Here is a 16835-nt window from a genome sequence, read left to right as displayed (position 1 = left end):
CATCCTGTCTCCCTCCCTCTCTCTTTCCCTCCCTCCCTCCCTTCCTCCCTCTCTCTTTCTCTATCTACCTCTTGGCTGCCACAAGGTGAACAGTTTTCTCTGCCACATACTCCCACCTTGATGTCCTGCCTAGCCACAGGTCCCAAAGCAATGGGGTCAACTGACCATGGATTAAAATCTCTGAAACCATGCTCCCAAATTATAAACCTTTCTTCCTATCAAATTATTTCATTTCACCTCTTTTTTTCACAGTGTTGGAAAGTGGACTGATAACAATATTCTTGGCTTGTGCCCCCCCTCCCCTTGTGTCTTCAAAGCCAGCAAAGGCCCCTGGAATCCTTCTTACACAACCTCAGACTGCTATGACCCAGGACAACTTCTGCCTCCCTCTTGCCCATTTAAGACTCTCTGTGCTTACATTGAGCCCATCCAGATAATCCAGCATAATATTTCTATTTTAAAGCCCACTGGTTAGCATCTCTTCTTCCTTTTGGACATATTGTCCAACATACTCACAGACTCTGGAATTAGGATATGAATGTCTTCAGAGGGGGCATTATTCTGCCTGCTGTAAAACAGAAAGGTGCAAGATTTACCTGAATAAAATGTTCAAACACATGAAAGGACAGAAAACTAGAATAGGTGGAAAGGTATGTCATGTTCTTAGATGAAAATATCATATTTATCATTGTGAAAATTTTGGCGGTCCTATGTTAATTTAACTCAGTTCCCCAAAATGTATTGTGATCCTCCCAAATCAATTTTTTCTTAAATTAGATGAGACACTCCTGAAGTTTTATGTGAAAAAATTAAATAAATAGGAGGTCAGGAAAGTTCTGAAAAAGAATTTTCAAGATATTAAAAATCTTTTTAATTATAATAATGTGGTATTGATGTATGAACAGATAAGCTTGATGAACAGAGTAGACTAAAGATCCTAGTAAAACACTCCCAAACAGATGATAAAGAAGGCATTTGAAATCAGAACTCAAACCTGAAACTATTTTGTGTTCCTCTCCTTTTGTGTGTGTGTGTGTGTGTGTGTGTGTGTGTGTGTGTATGTGTGTATGTATCAGTCTTGGGACTTAACCTTCGGGTCCTCTCTCTCCCATGACTCACTCTTATACTTGTCCTATTGAGCAGATTCCCTTTTGATTCCTTCGGGACCATGATATATCAGTTATATTCCCCTTTTTATTGTTTCTTCCATAATTTCTTTACTAGTGGATCCATTTTCCTTCCCCTATAAGCATGTTTTGTTTCCGAATCCCAAAGTATAGCTTACCCATACCCACAAAGTCCTTCTTCCATGATGGCACCTTCTATTTCCTTTGTATTATGTAAGTTTTTAATCACATAGTGGGTATTTCTTGCTTTCATTTTTTTCCCACCACCAGCTTCTTTGTTAACTTTCGGCAGCAGGCAATCCTGTAGTCATCAAACACAGTCTATCTTGACTAGTTTCTTCATCTGTTTCAAGATAGCATCATTTTCCTGTGGAGAATCATGCAACAGTTCCTACAAGGCAAGATTCCAATTCTTAACTGCCTGGGAAGGATGGTCCCTCTGTGATATTGACCCAGCTGGCTTCATCTCTTGTCCTGTGACTCCTGGGCCAATTATGTTGATCCTAGCCAAACTGCAACATTGGCTGTCCTCCACTGCCTTCCCTGTCATGTTTATCCACTGCCTGTTTGTTGTTGGGGATCCATCTCCTTTTGCTTGTCTGTGTGAGTCAAGGAGACACTACAGGATTCACAGATGTCTAGTTCTCCTTGAGACACATGGGAGCATGAATTCTCACATTTCCTTGCTGGTGTTAACTAACCTTTAATTTCTACCTCTGAGATCCTCTTGTCTCTTGCTGTCTGAGGAACTGAGAAAGTGTGTTCCCAATGCTACCATTACACATGCTCTTCCTCTTCTTTTTAATAAGTCACTTGGAATTTCTCAAGTGTAAAAGTATAAAGTCACACTTCTGGAAGAGTAAATCTGGGGGAAATATAGAATTCTTTTTATGGCTTTTTCCTGGACAGAGCTTCCTGGGGAAGGGGATGAGAGGAGAAGGGATGATAGCTTTCAGGACCACTTGAGACTAGTAGCTAAGGGAGAGAGTTGGGAGACATGTGTCTCTGTAGAGCCAGCAAGGGCTCCAGAAATTGCAGTGATGGCCATATGCTTCATAAAGATGCTCCAGCCATCGATGGATGACATATGTAATGGTGGATCCATAAAGTTGCATTGGAGTTGATGAATTCCTATCTTCTAGTGATGCTGTAGCCTTCCAGAATGAAAGCAGTGCCAGCCTCGTGGTGATGCTGGTGTCATCAAGCCTCCTGTGCTGCCAGTCACATAAACGATAGCACGTATGATTGTACATAGACCAGAATATTTGAAAATGGTCATCAACTATGTCACTAGTGTATGTATTTACTATAGTTCATGTGTTTGTTTTGAGACAGTCTTGGTTTGTAGCCAAGGCTGTCCCAAGACTTGTGAGTCTCCTGCCTCAGTCTCCCCAAGTGCTTGGATGACAGGCATGAACCACCATACTGGTATATACTATATATATATATATATATATATATATATATATAAATCATTATGTTAGAGTATTCTTCCATTTATATATTAAAAAGCTTAGATGGTATACACCTGTAATCTTGGCCCTTGGGAGGCTGAGACAGGAACATCAGTCATATAGCAAGACCTTGTCTCAAAAGCAAAACAAAACAACACCAAGACCAAACCAAACAAACAAGAACTCCTCCAAAGCAGGATGTCCTGTCAGGGAAGAAAGCTGCTTCTCATGTTTATCAAATCTCTTGATTACACCAAGGTTGAGGGGGTGAGCAATATTACCTAAGTTTGTGTGAGCATACTCTCTGATGGCCACACAGTGACAACCGTGCCTAGCAACCCCGGTCATCCAGAGCATATCCCTGTGGTTAAGTAACACATGACGGTGCTGAATGTATACTGACTGTCATGGGGAGCCCATGAGTCACAAATGTTTCTTGTAGGTGAGGCCTGTGGCCACTGTTTTTCATGAGAGTCCTCCTTGGTGGGCTGTACCCAAGATCCAGAATGCAAGGCATTTTTTTTTGTTTGTTGGTGCATACCAATGAGTGGTAATTATAAGTTTTATGTAACACTAAGTGTTTAAATGACTGGCGTCTTGTGGAGTGAATGAATCATACCATGAAAAATATCACATTCTTAACCAGAAGATGAGGGCACTCCTAGATTTTACAGAGTGAGTTTTAAATGATTTAATCCCAAAGTACAATAGCCACTTAAGTGCTTGACATCCCAGGTGAATAAGTCTAGGTGAAAAAGTGGAAATCTTGGCAATGTGGAAGAAAAGCACAGTTTGAGATGTCAGGCTTTTCAATGGCTGAAATTCTTGTTCTTTACATATAATTTAGTCTTCATTTATCATCATCATCATCATCATTAATGAATTTGTTGTGGATTATTCGGTTAATGATACAGTACCACAGCGATCCAGATTCATATCAATAATTTTGGTTTGTAATTTCCCAACTGCCAATCTTCAAACATCTATAAGTTGATATGCAAATAGAACTATACTAGTTCTAAAGTAGAAATGTATTTAATGGCTTTAGAATGTTTGAAGTTTTAAATAATTATTGTCAAATAGAAAGGAAAGGTCATTTGGCTTGTACAAGTAGACTATGGCCAGAAAAAACTTGGCTCCTCAAACCTAACATCATTTAGAGGAGGGTAGATAATTTTAAAACAGATCAAAGTTGGAATTTTGAATTCACCTGAATCTTTAGTATAACTTTTGATATACTACTACACAAAGATACTCAGAAGGGTTTAATATAGCAGAGGGTCCTCCAACTGGCCAATAATATTAAAGATTTTATTCCACTTCGACTTTTCATAAATCCAGGCTCTGTGTGTGTGTGTGTGTGTATGTGTGTGTGTGTGTGTATGTGTGTGTGTGTGTGTGTGTATGTGTGTGTGTATGTGTGTGTGTATTTACTGGGGCTTGAACTTGGGGCCTCTTGCTTTCACTTAGCTTTCTCTGCTATTTTAGCTTTCTTTTTCTGTTCCACTTAAGCCACCACTCCCACCAGCCTTTTGCTGGTTAATTGAAGAGTCTCTTGCATTTATCTGTCTGGGCTGTCTCAGTAGCAAAATCCTGAGTAGCTAGGATTACAGGCATGAGCCACTAGTGCCTAGCCAGGCTGAAATAGTCTTAATTTTCCGAATATAAGTAGATGAACTGCACAAAATGATATCAGCAATGGAAAGTAGCCATGAGTATCATTGTGATAGGAAACATACAGACAGTTTATTAGGAATTATTACAATTGATGGTAAAACTGCTAAAAAAATATGTTTTACCACAATCTTAAGTACAAAAAGAAACCATGGAAAAGGCCAATAGCGGGCAGTGACAGACAGCCTGAGTGTTGGTAGAGGCTTTCAAATCTGCACTCTGGCCTTCCTTCCCAGTTTTGTGATTAGAGGAGTAACTTGTGTTTGGTCAAGAATTCATGGACTAATCTGGAAAACATTTTATTTTGAGCATTCTCAAAATGTTTCATTGCTAGTCAGAAATGTGCTATGTCTAATGCATTCAGATCTGAAACCTGGCTTTGCTTTAAACCTGTATTCACCATTATGATTGTGCCTCTTCCTTTTTTCTAAGTGCTTAAAAGATAGAAACAGGAACATAAACACAAGAACCTTGCTCTAGTTTTCTACTGAGTTTTGATAAAGGAATTTAGAATTTTGAAATAATTGTAAATGAACAGTCAGTTAAACTTGTGAAGTCAAAGGTTTCTGAGTACTCTAGTTTCTTCCCATAGTTTCATCATGCTCAACAGGAGTATAATTGTAATTGTAGGAATTTGACGTTGAAACATTGTGTGTGTACCCATGTGAGTGTATGAATGTGTGTGTGTGTGTGTGTGTGTGTGTGTGTGTGTGTGTGTGTGTATAGATTCAGGGCAATCAAGCTGTGGACTTCAGTTTCCACACAGATCTACCCCCATCTATGTTTAATTTGTTCTCTGTTTTTACAATTTTGCCTTTTTGTTGTTGTTGTTGTCGGTTGTAGTGCTTGAACTCTGGGCCTGGGCACTGTCCCTGCACTCTTCAGCTCAAGGCTAGCATTCTACCACTTGAGCCACAGTGCCACTTCCGGTTTTTGAGATAAGAGTCTCACAGACTTTGCTGCCTGGGTTGGCTTTGAACCGAGGTCCTCAAATCTCAGCCTCCTGAGTAGCTAGGATTACAGGCGTGAGCTACCAGCCCTTGGCACAATTTTGCCATTTTAAGAATGTCATTGAAAATAGTTTCCTGTACAGCATGTGACCTTTGAAATTGTCCCTTTTCACTCAAAATAATGGCCTTGAGGTCCCGAGGACACACTGGTTGTGTGTTTCAATTTGGATATATTACAGTTAATCCTACTACTTACAGTTGTATTGCTTTTCCCGTCCTCCCATCAAGCCTTCTAGTATAGCTGGGATTGCAGCAGTATACCACCATGCCCAGCCTTACTGTCGTCTTTGAGCCAAGTTTGTAGTGAGAATTGGGGGGGGGGGGGAGTGGAGGTGGGAAGAAGAGGTAAAGGAGTTGAAAAGCACATAGTTTGCCTAGAAAAGGAGCACATTTAAGTTGCACACAGGGATGGCATGGTTAAAGAGATTAGTGTTATTAAAAAGAAGGCATGCCAGTATGAATGTGGTGGCTCATGCGTGTAATCTCAGCACTCAGCAGATGGAGGCAGTATCTCATTCAGGCCAGCCTGGGTTACTGAAAAGTTCAAGTCTACCTGACTTACATAGTGAGATGCTGCCTTAAAAAAATAAAATTAAAAAACCCAACAAAACAAAACCCAAAAACAAAAATGAAAGGAGAAAGAGGAAGAGGAAGGAGAGTGGGAGGAGGAGAAGAAAAAGTCAATAGAAATAGAGAATAGAGAAGATGCCTTGAGCACATCTCAGGATTTGACTGGCCCATCCATTACAGGTTCAGGGTGTAAAAGAGGCTCTTCTAAATGACTTTCCCTTAAGCTCAGAGTGCCACTAGGCTACCTTGCTTGCACAGGGACACCTAGAAAATGGTTTCCACAGAATTTATTTCATCATATTCAGCCACCTAGACTCTCAGAAGCTGCTGCAGCTGTGGTCCCAGGGTGGGGTGGGGTGGGGGGAGCCTGGGCACCGCTTGAGTTGGGAGACTGTAGCATCATTCACGTGATGCTGTTCTTGCAGGCATGACGAATGCCAGAGTCGTGGAGACATCCATTCATGTCAAAGAAAGGCAAAGAGACTAGGCATTGTGTGGTAGGGTCAGGGTCCCTGCAGGCAAGTCCCTGAGAAGGTGGTCCATGGAGCTGTGAGGGTGAAGCCAAAAAGGCAATGGAAATTCCAGGAAGCTAGAGAAACCAGAAACGTGGAACATTCGGGGAAAGCCATAGGCAAGGGGTGGAGGTAGGCAAGAAGGTCGCAAGGGCTATAATTGGCAAGGCTTTAAGGGGTTTCCCAAGCCCAGTGGAGTTTGCATCCTGCCACCGTGTGCCAGGAGTGCTGGACACAGAGCTACAGGATTTCGTGTTTGCTAGATTTGGGTCTTTCTTTAGTTTGATCTTTCTTTTCCATGCCCCTGTACCTGTCTTCTGGAGTGGGCATGTTTTCCCATGTCTCTCTTGCCCATGTCTCTCATTGTATGTTAGAAGTAGATACTTTTCTTTTTGGATATTACAGGGGCTCACAGCCAATAATTTCCTCAAATCTCAGAGGGCATTCCTTGTCTGCTACTTTGACTCTTTTTCTTTTACACTCCACATGCCAGCTAAAACGCCCCCAGACTTAATAGACAGTGGTTTGTTTTTAATTAGGCTTGCAAATTCTTAAGTGACATAAGTGAAAAAAATACAACTATTTGCATATGTAAGCATAATTACAACCATGTGGAAAATCAGTTCCAAGAATGAAAACTGGAAGTTGCCTAAAATATTCATGAGAGTTTAAGAGATAGAATTATAAGGATTATTTGCCCTCCAATATGCCAAATTTAAAACAGAGAACCTAATACTTCTGTAATTAAAACGGTAAATATAATTGTACTATGTTTTATTTCTAAATTTTCTTTGAGAAGTACATGCAATTATCTTCTATGATACACAGTATTTTGCATGGATTCATGAATCTATCTGTATTTGAGGAATTAAAAGTACTTTAATCCTGTTTTTTTTAAATTCAGATCACAGTATTGGATTTAGAAAACTCCCCTGCCATTAATTGACTTTTATTTCTTCTTGTTTCTTCTCTCTTCTCTTCTCTTCTCTTCTCTTCTCTTCTCTTCTCTTCTCTTCTCTTCTCTTCTCTTCTCTTCTCTTCTCTTCTCTTCTCTTCTCTTCTCTCTCTTCTCCTTTTGTCTATTCCCTTCCCTTTCCTTCTCTTCTCTTCTTCCACCTTTTTTTCTGGTTAATTGGAGATAAGAGTTTTACATATTTCCCTCTCCAGACTGGCTTAGAACCTTGATCTTCAGATCTTAGCCTCCTGAATAGCTAGGATTACAAGTATGAGTCACCTGTGCCTGGCTAATTAGCTATTATTAGTTCAAGGGCAATGAGCCACAGGACTGTATTTATATGATAAATGAATGAAATATTTTGGTTTTTATTTGGAGATCAATAAGCAAGTTTTATGGGAACCCAGAATTCCACAAATGAGCTTGGAGAAGAGGAGAGGATCAATATGCTCAGATGACTAGAGGAGAAGAATGGTAAGGTGTGGAAGCTAAAGGACTTGTGTTTCCGGTTTGGATGTCCTTTCTGGAAGCCCCATCTGTGCCTAGGACACTGATGGTGCTGGTGGTGCAGTCTTCATGCACAACAGTTTTCTACTGTGCAAATCACATAGGCTGTGCACGGCTCACAAGTATTACTTGACATGGAGGTAGTAGAGCATGGGTTACTGGCAAGCCTGGGGGGGAATCAATTTGAGATTCACCTTAATAAAGTCATCTTGGTAAAATGCCAACACAGAATATTAGCTTTAACCCACAAATTATATTCTGCAGAAAATTCTGCCAAAAAATCTGACTTAAGCCTCATTTCGTTTTCTAGACTCAGAATAGCATTTCAGGTGCACTGGTGCACTGGAGCAGTGGCTATGAATACTGCCTATATCTTCTTCATCTCATAAAGAATCAGCTCAGTCGTGGCCTGATTCCTCTTTGGTGGACATTAGGAGGAAAAACATACCAGCAGCATGACATGTTAAAGATGGAAATGTTTCTGCTATAGGACTTCCAAAGTCTTAGAACTTTTCCATTGTCATGTGCTAAGTCTCAGCCACTTTCTCTCTATTAATTTTTTTCATAGTTGCAAATAATCTATTTGCAAAAAGAAAAATTTGTTTTTGTAGTATCAGGGTTTTCACTTCAGGCTTTGCATTTGCTAGGCAAACACTCAACCCCTTAAGTCACCCTCCCAGCCCTTTTATATTTTAGTTATTTTTCTAATAAGGTCTTGCACTTTTTTTTTTCAGGATGGCCTGATCTTTGATTTACCTCTTTATACATTCAGTATAAGTGGCATGTACTACCACACCCAGGTTATTGATAAAGATGGGAGCCTCAAACTGTGATCCTCCAATCTCTGCCTCCTATGTAGATAGGAGTACAGACATAGCCACTGTACCCTTTGTCTTTTCTTTAATATATGTACATATATATTACATATATATACATATATATACATATATATATATACATATATATACATATATATTTCCTAAACACATTAGGGAGGTTTGACCTTGGGTAGACCTTGGGGAAACAGAATTCTCCTACATCAGCCCTTCATTGAGTTTTCACAAACAATTGTGGAACTTGCCTGCTGTCCTCGCTGTCCAGCAGGCCTCGATATGTGTTGATCTCACACTCAAGCCGGGCTTTTGTGTCCAGCAGTACCTCATATTCCTGGTTCTGCCTCTCCAGGTCACAGCGGATCTCAGCCAGCTGGTTCTCCACACCATCAATCAGGCATTGCATCTGGGCCAGCTGGGTACCGTACTGGGCCTCGGTTTCTGCCACCGTACATTCCAGAGATTTGGTCTATAAAAGGAAGACATTGTCTGACAAACCTGCAGCATAGCCTCTATGTCTAGTTGGCCAGTTTTCAAACCCTTACTGGAGCTTTCTAACTCTGTGAACTTAGGAAAGTGACTCAGCTTCTCGGGGATTCATTTTTATTCTACATTTACTGGGGGTACAAAGTTCCCATCTCATAGTATTAAATGCATAAGTATTTGGAGAGCACTGAGAACAGTACCTGGAAAATTCTGAAGTACTGTACACATGGCCATCTGATAGCTTCAGCAATATGTTTATGGTTATCTATCACTTACTTGTGTAGCTTAAAGACTTATTGCATTTGGGAGGAACCCAAGTCTGTGTTTCTGGCAGGCAGTGGCAGGATGGTCTAGTTGTAAGAGATGAGGTTTTGGAGAATTTAGATTCAGCTTCTACTGTACTTCTTACAATTATTGGACCATGTATCAATTACTTAACCTGAGTCCTGTGTGTGAAATAATGTGAGCAAAGGTGCCCACCTTCTAAAGTTACTGTGGGATTTGAATTGAATTGTGTGTCTTCTAAGGCGAATGTTCAGCTATTCTTCATTTAGGAGTTCTAGGATTCAATATGGCCCATGCCGCTGTGCCTGACCTTAACTATATGATTCTTGTTCTCTGTGTGTAGCAGGGAACAGTAAAGGGCCTGGTTGTGATATATGTCCCTGGAAACTTTGATAGTTGTAGTGTAAAATGTTTGAATACATTTTTTTGTTTTAGATGTAATGGAAGGCCTGGAAGACTGCTCACGATAGAAAGAGAATTAAGACCAGTATTGTGCCTGAGAGACTGCTCTCTCACTTTGCCTTGCTCCCTTTCCTGTCTCTGGCATGTTTCAGGATCATGCCCAGCACCAGGAGGGAAGGAGAGGCACCCCAGTGGGACATGATAAGTTGTGGATCTGTCGGTAAATTAGGAAAGACAACAAAATGTCACCTATGCAACTTGGAAATCCAAACCTGTCCCCATGAACTGTGAGTCTCCCCCTGAGCTTGCAGCAAAGGGAACATGGTGTCTTGGGTGGTCAAGTTGAACCTGTATTTGCTAGACGCACCAGGTTTTGCTGTGCCTGGAGCTCAATTTCCAGGGTGTTGGCCGTACGCTTCAGCTCCAGCATCTCCGTCTGGCAGCCCTGCAGCTGTTCAGCACTGGATAACTGCTGCTGATTCAATTCTTCTGTCTGAAACACAGGGTCCATTAGAGATCTTGAGGATGGTACAGATCCTGAAGCCTGTGCTCCTTTTTGCTGTTGCTTACCTGAGCAGCGAACCATTCTTCTGCATCCCTGCGGTTGTTGGCCAGCAACGTTTCATACTGACATCGCATCTCCTCCAGGACCTTGTTGAGGTCCATGGTGGGGGCAGTGTCCAGCTCCACGCTGAGTCGGTCCCCAAGCTGATCACGAAGCATGTTGACCTCCTGAGAGGGGGAATGGAGTATAGAACATCACATTGGGGAGGGGAAAATGTCAGTGTGACAATCAATGACATCTCATTTTGTGTTTTGAGAGAACAGTGGGTGAACATAGGGAAGTGATTCAGATTGTTCAGGCTAAACCTCATTTCACCACTGAGAAGATTGTCAGTTTCTTCATCTGTGAAATGGGAAGAATAATTGTACCTTTCTAAAGGGCTCTTGTAAGGTATAGAATAGTAAAAATAAATGTAAAGAACATAACTGGGCATTGTGGCTCATCTCTATAATCCTAGCTACTCAATAGGTTGAGTCCCAAGGATCATGGTTTGAAAACATCTCAAGCAGGAAAATCCATGAGAATCTTATCTCCAATCAACCAGCAAAAAGCCAGAAATACAGCTGTGGCTGAAGCAGTAAAGCACCATCATTAAGTAGAAAAGACCAAGAATAGTGCTCAGGCCCTGAGTTCAAGCCCTAAGACTGGCATTAACAGAACAAAAGCAAAAACCAAAAACCAAAACTTCCAAAAGTCCTGACACTAAGATATTAATAGGCTTAGCTTTTATTTCCCTCAACCACTGTGCAAGGAGAAAATATACATTATTTCAATGTATAAATGTACTTCACATACTCAATTTATATACCTATGGTTTTTTTATTTTCCAGTTTCCTCAATGTGGGATAACTGTATACTTAATGTTTGTATAATTTTAAAAAATGACTATAAAATGCAGAATATTTAAAAGCAAGGGCCCCAAATATTGCTTAAATCTTTATTTTCTTTTTCAAGTGGACTTCATTGTCTGTGTGCATTGGCTCAGTTTTTACACTCTGTGGATAAGACTTACAAGTGGCAAAAAATAAACCAAGCACAGCCATTCCTGGAGTTACTCACCCCTCCCTGCCATGGCAGGGGCAGAATGTGGCTTCTTTCTCTGCCCTGGCCTGGGTCATGGCACATACAATAACGTGCAATGTGCATCACAGCTGCCTTCAGAGATGAGGAATGGTCAGGCTGTGTAGGGCCTAGAGGAGGGTTACTCCAGCCGCAGCAACACCTGCCCAGGTCCAATCTACACATACAAAATGGACCAGCTAAACTCTCTCACTCTTACCCTCCTTAGGTACCTGGCCCCTTGGCTCACCTCTTTGTGGCTTTCCTTAAGGCAAAGGAGATCATCTTTCAGAGACTCCACGTGGGCCTCCAGATCAGCTTTGCACAGGGTCAGCTCATTCAGGATCCCACGCAGGCCACTGATGTCCGACTCTACCAGTTGGCGAAGTGACAGCTCACTCTCATACCTTTCATGGCAAGAGAGACAGACAGTACTTACTTTGCTTGACAGAGTGCTGGGGGGGCGGGGGAGGGCACTGGCGAGTGATATGTAGGCTCAGGGAGCCAAATGTCACAGTTTCCTTCGCATACTAAAAAAACGTTCATTTCAGGGTCCCCCTCCCCAAGAATTTTCAGTTAAAATGTTATGTAATTGGTATGACTCAAGTGGTAGAGTGCCAGCCTTTACCTTGAGCATAAAAGCTAACGGACAGCACCCAGACTCCCAGTATCGGCACAAAAAAAAGTTATGTAGAGAATATTTGGGGTGTGTGTCTGTGTGTGATTGTGTGTGTGTGAGAAACATTCTTTTCATAAACATAAATTATTTTAAAGTAAATAATACTTACTTTGACCTAAAGTCATCAGCAGCGAGTTTGCAGTTGTCAAGCTGAACAGCGAGTCTAGAATTCTCTGCCTTTGTGCATAAGATCTGAGAGATAAGTTACTATGTAAATATACAATTCTTTAAAAAAAAAACTAAAAATCTAAGCCTTTAAAGCTATGCCATTAGGTACCTTATAAAAACCTTTGTAAGAAAATACAAAATTATTTTTAGCATGCTGTTCTAGTTAACTATGTTGCTTCATGAAGGGTAAAAAAAACCCCACAGGGGGGGAGGGGGGTATAATTGGGTGGGGGGAGGGGGGTAAAATTGGGTGGGGGGAGGGGGGAGGCAGGGAAGGGAAGTGAAGGGTAAACAAAGGAGGAGGCTGCAATGCTTGGTAAGAAATGTATGCATTATTCTGCCCATGTAATTGTAGCCCCTCTGTACAGTATGTTCTCAAATAAAATAAAATACAATTTAAAAAAAAAAAAAAAAAAGAAAAGTGAGGGAAGGGTGGGTGGGATGGATGAGAATGTTGAAAGAGGTGACATTGATCAAGATACATTCACATACTAGTTTGTAAAATGGCAACTCCTTTGTACAAGTACTTTAAAAATAAAAGTATTTTTTAAAAATGAAAAAAAAAAAAAAAAAAAAAAAAAAAAAAAAAAAACCCACAGTGCCAATTTAGAAACAAAATATAGAAACAAAAGGCTTAGTTTTTAAATGGTATAAAATACTTTTGCAATGTTCTTTGGCAGTTGGATAGTGTAAAATTTTTCCCACTAATGGTTTGTGTTATGACTATATCCCATGCATGCTAATAGAAAATGATAAGTAAAATAAGAAAATAATTAGGCCTAGCCCTGGTGCTCACATCTGTAATCCAAAATACTCAGGAGGCTGAGATCTTCAGGATTACAGTCGGAAGTCAGCTTTGGCAGGAAAATTTGTGAGACTCCTTTCTCCAATTAACTATTAAATAGCTATAAGTGGAGGTATAGCTTAACTGATACAGAGTGTTAGCTTTGAGCAAAAAAGCTAAGGGACAACACCTAGGCCCTGAGTTCAAGCCCCAGTACTGACACAAAAAAATTTTAAAAATAAATAAAGTAAAAGAATGACTAGATGAAGTAAAAAAAAGATAGCATTCAATATTTGTATGAGAAAAGAATATAAATATGCAGTGTTACATATAGAGGTGATTTTAGATATAATAATAGAGTTTTCTTCCCTTCTTTGGGGGAAAAGATACACAGACGAGTGGCTTTTTAATAGTCACTCAATCATCAGTGGAGCTTTACTCCAGTGCCCTCTCCTGTCTAGGACCTTAGCTCTTGGAATTTCCTCTTTCCCTTGGCTTAGGTCCACAGAGCAGCCTCTCCTGGTGTGAAGGGAGAGGATCTCAGAGATGGGGAAGGTGGAGTAAGTAGACAGTAAGACACAGAACCTTTTGTTGGAGCTCTTCGATGGTATCAAAGTAGCACTGGTAATCCAGGCACACCACTGGGGCCTCGGGCTCACACTGCTCTTGGATCCTGCACTCCAGCTCCTCATTGGCCTCCTCCAGGCTGCGCACCTTCTCCAGGTAGCTGGCGAGTCTGTCATTCAGGAACTGCATGGTTTCCTTCTCGTTGCTGTTGAATGTCCCCTCCTCACACCAAGTGCAGCTCCCTACCAGGCAGGGGCTGTGACAAGTCCCTGCATAGTAGCAGGGTGTCAGGCACCCGGTGGTCAAGTGAGACCTGCAGAGGAAGGTTGGGGTCTGACATCTGGATGAAAGATGGGCATTAGGGGCAGCCTGGACACAGGACTCTGCAGAGCAACCCCAGGGGGCATCATCCGAAGCCATCCTCTGATGAGCGAATCACAGACACTGGCTGCTTCCTCTGGTGGCCTTGACTCCCAAGGCTGCTTCTTCCCCCCTGCGACCTTTATATAGTTCCCCCCCCTCCCCAAATGGGTGCTTACAGGTGACACCGGATGTTTGCTCCATAGCTGTTGGTGTCAGTTTTCCTACAAACATCTCATTAGTGTTATGTACTGAGGAAGAGTTTTATGCCTCATAAAAGATGGTTAACTTCAGGTTACTAAATCAGGACCTAACACCATTCATTCTCAGGGGTGGGATCAATTACTCACTTTGAAAGAGGGTCATAGCAAATATTGTTCTTTGGACAGAATAAAGAACAAAAGAGAAAAAAATGGGCCAATGAGTAATTATTGTCGGTACAACTCATTACAAATGAAGATAATATTCCCACTGATTTTCATCCTGCACATTGACTGCTTGTGTCTACTTCTAAAACTGATGTTAAAATCATGAGGTGCTGTGTATTTGTACCACTAATCATGAGAATGGTCACCGTGCTTTGCAATCCTGAAAGGCTTCTTTTTTTTCCTTGTTGTCGGTTGTGGGGCTTGAACTCAGGGCCTGGGCACTGTCCCTGAACTCTTTTGCTGAAGGCTAGCACTCTACCACTTGAGCCACAGTGCCACTTCCGGTTTTCTGATGGTTAACTGGAGATAAGAGTCTCACAGACTTTCCTACCTGGGCTGGCTTTGAAGCACAATCCTCAGATTTCATCCTTCTAAGTAGCTAGGATTACAGTCATGAGCCACTGGCACCCAGCTGCAATGCTTTTTTGTGATCTTAAAATATGTACTTAACAACAAAGAACCAAGATATGTAGTGGTTTAAATTGTATATGAGTGTGTATGTATCTGTGCATGCATGTGTATATGCTTGTGTGTATGTGTGTATGCATGTGTATATGTATGTATGTGTGTGTGAGAGACATTTATACTTTATGTAGGTGGATAACATTTATCACTATGAGAATAATTAATGCCTGTGTGAGTTAAACTATAAGTTGGTTATCAAGACCTTGCATTGTGATTTTCAATTCAAATTGTGCTTATCCACATTTGGTATGCCTCACTTTTCAAGCAGTTTTACTATTTGTATACTTTGAAGGGTTTTTTTTTTTTGTAGTCTGTTTATTTTTTAGGGGAGAGGGGAATCGAATCCAGATCTTAAGTAAACACACAATCTACCACTGATTCCACTGCGCTACCCCATCCCTCTTTGCTATTATTACTTTTGGAATTGGGTTTTGCTTTCTGCCTTCTTCATCCTGGACTGCCGTCTTCCTATTTATGCTTCCCAAGTAGCTGGAATGACAGATGCACTATCATGCCCAGCTTCTTAATTGGCTGAGATACAAATGTTTCTTTCCCTAAACCACAATCCTCATGATCTCCACCTCCTAAACACTTAGAAGTGTTGCATGAACTGTCAGTGCCTACATCCTTACTTGTATTTCTGATCCAAGTGAAATACAAATTCTAAGGTATAATCTTTTGGGAAGCCTTCATTGATTTACTTCAGACTGTGAGGAAGGAAGCCATAGAAGTCTTAGCTTCTGAGACTTGGAGTCTGCTTCATTTGTGAAGGCCTTAACTTCATGAAAATTAAAAGCATGCTAACCCCAGTTCCATTGGGTAAAATTTCTCGTGTAATACCAGGTAGTTATGGATGTGAGACTTAACTTTTTGATTATTTCTACTACTACTCTCCTCCTCTTCCACCTCTTCCTCCTATTCTTCCTCCCCTTCTTCCTCTTCCTTCTTCTCTACCTTCTCCTCCTCCACCTCCTCCATCTTTGTCCTCCACTTCCTCCTCCTGCCCCTCCTCCACCTCCTCTTCCCTTACTTCCTCCTCTCTAACTTCATGCTCCTCCTTTGTTTATTCTTTCTCCTCCTCTTTCTCCTCCACCTCTTCCTCTATCTCTTCCTTCTCCCCCTCCTCCTCCATCACCTCCTTCTCTCTTTTTCTTCTTTTCAGGTACTTGGGTTGAACTCAGTGCCTCACACATTAAAGAGCTCTACTACTTGAGTCATGACCCCAGCCCTATTGTTTGTATTTGTTTTTGAGAGACAGGGACTCCCTAACTTTTGCTAGTGGTGTCCTTGAATTGAATGATCCTCCTGCTGTTACCTCCAAGTTGGAGGAACCTCCCCATTAAAGAGCATAATTAATTTCATTTTGCATGGTTTTAGTTGGGTGCCTATTTTGTTAAAAAAGAAGTATCAGAGAAAATTGCTTCCAGAATCTTTTTAAGAATCTTATGGGGGAAAACACTAATCTGAAAAAAATCAAACAAGTTTTGTGATTCAAAAGAAACTTCTTTTTTGCTAATTCTAAGCACTACTTCCTAGGTAGCTACTAGTATAGTAGAAACATGACAGTAAATATTAGAAGAACACACACACACACACACACAAAATGTGTGTAGATTAAAATGACTTCTTGGGACTTACTCTTCTCCAGTTATTTCAACACTCATGTAAAAAGCTCTTATAAGGGCTCATGGCATATTGATGTTGTACAAAGAATATGAGTCTGAGGACTTGAAACACATTAAATCTCTGAAAGAAAGTTGTAATCTTACAACCTAATGAATCAAAAAAAGATCTCTTGCTTGTCTATCATAGGGACAATTAAAATGTGGTGCTAGCAAGCCAGGTGTGGTGACACATGCCTGTCATTTCTATATGTTCATATAGGGGGTAAGAATATTATTTTGGCCTTGTTTTATTGGGTAGTGTTATATAATCAATTGCTGTA

General features: G+C 40.9%; 1 protein-coding gene across 1 annotated transcript; it reads right to left on the bottom strand.

Moving 5' to 3' along the window:
• Positions 1 to 7876: 7876 nt before the first annotated feature.
• On the bottom strand, positions 7877 to 14057 carry Krt40 (keratin 40). Its single transcript, XM_070026844.1, has 7 exons — positions 13656 to 14057; positions 12228 to 12310; positions 11690 to 11846; positions 10386 to 10547; positions 10183 to 10308; positions 8891 to 9111; positions 7877 to 7976 (listed from the first exon to the last, which is right to left on the bottom strand). Exons 1-7 carry the CDS (start codon positions 14055 to 14057, stop codon positions 7877 to 7879), a joined length of 1251 nt encoding a protein of 416 aa, XP_069882945.1.
• Positions 14058 to 16835: the final 2778 nt, after the last annotated feature.

Source organism: Dipodomys merriami, unplaced genomic scaffold (assembly GCF_024711535.1).
Source record: "Dipodomys merriami isolate MVZ:Mamm:240054 unplaced genomic scaffold, mDipMer1.0.p SCAF_19, whole genome shotgun sequence".
Taxonomy (NCBI): Eukaryota; Metazoa; Chordata; class Mammalia; order Rodentia; family Heteromyidae; genus Dipodomys; species Dipodomys merriami.
This window is presented reverse-complemented; position numbering and strand designations above follow the sequence as displayed.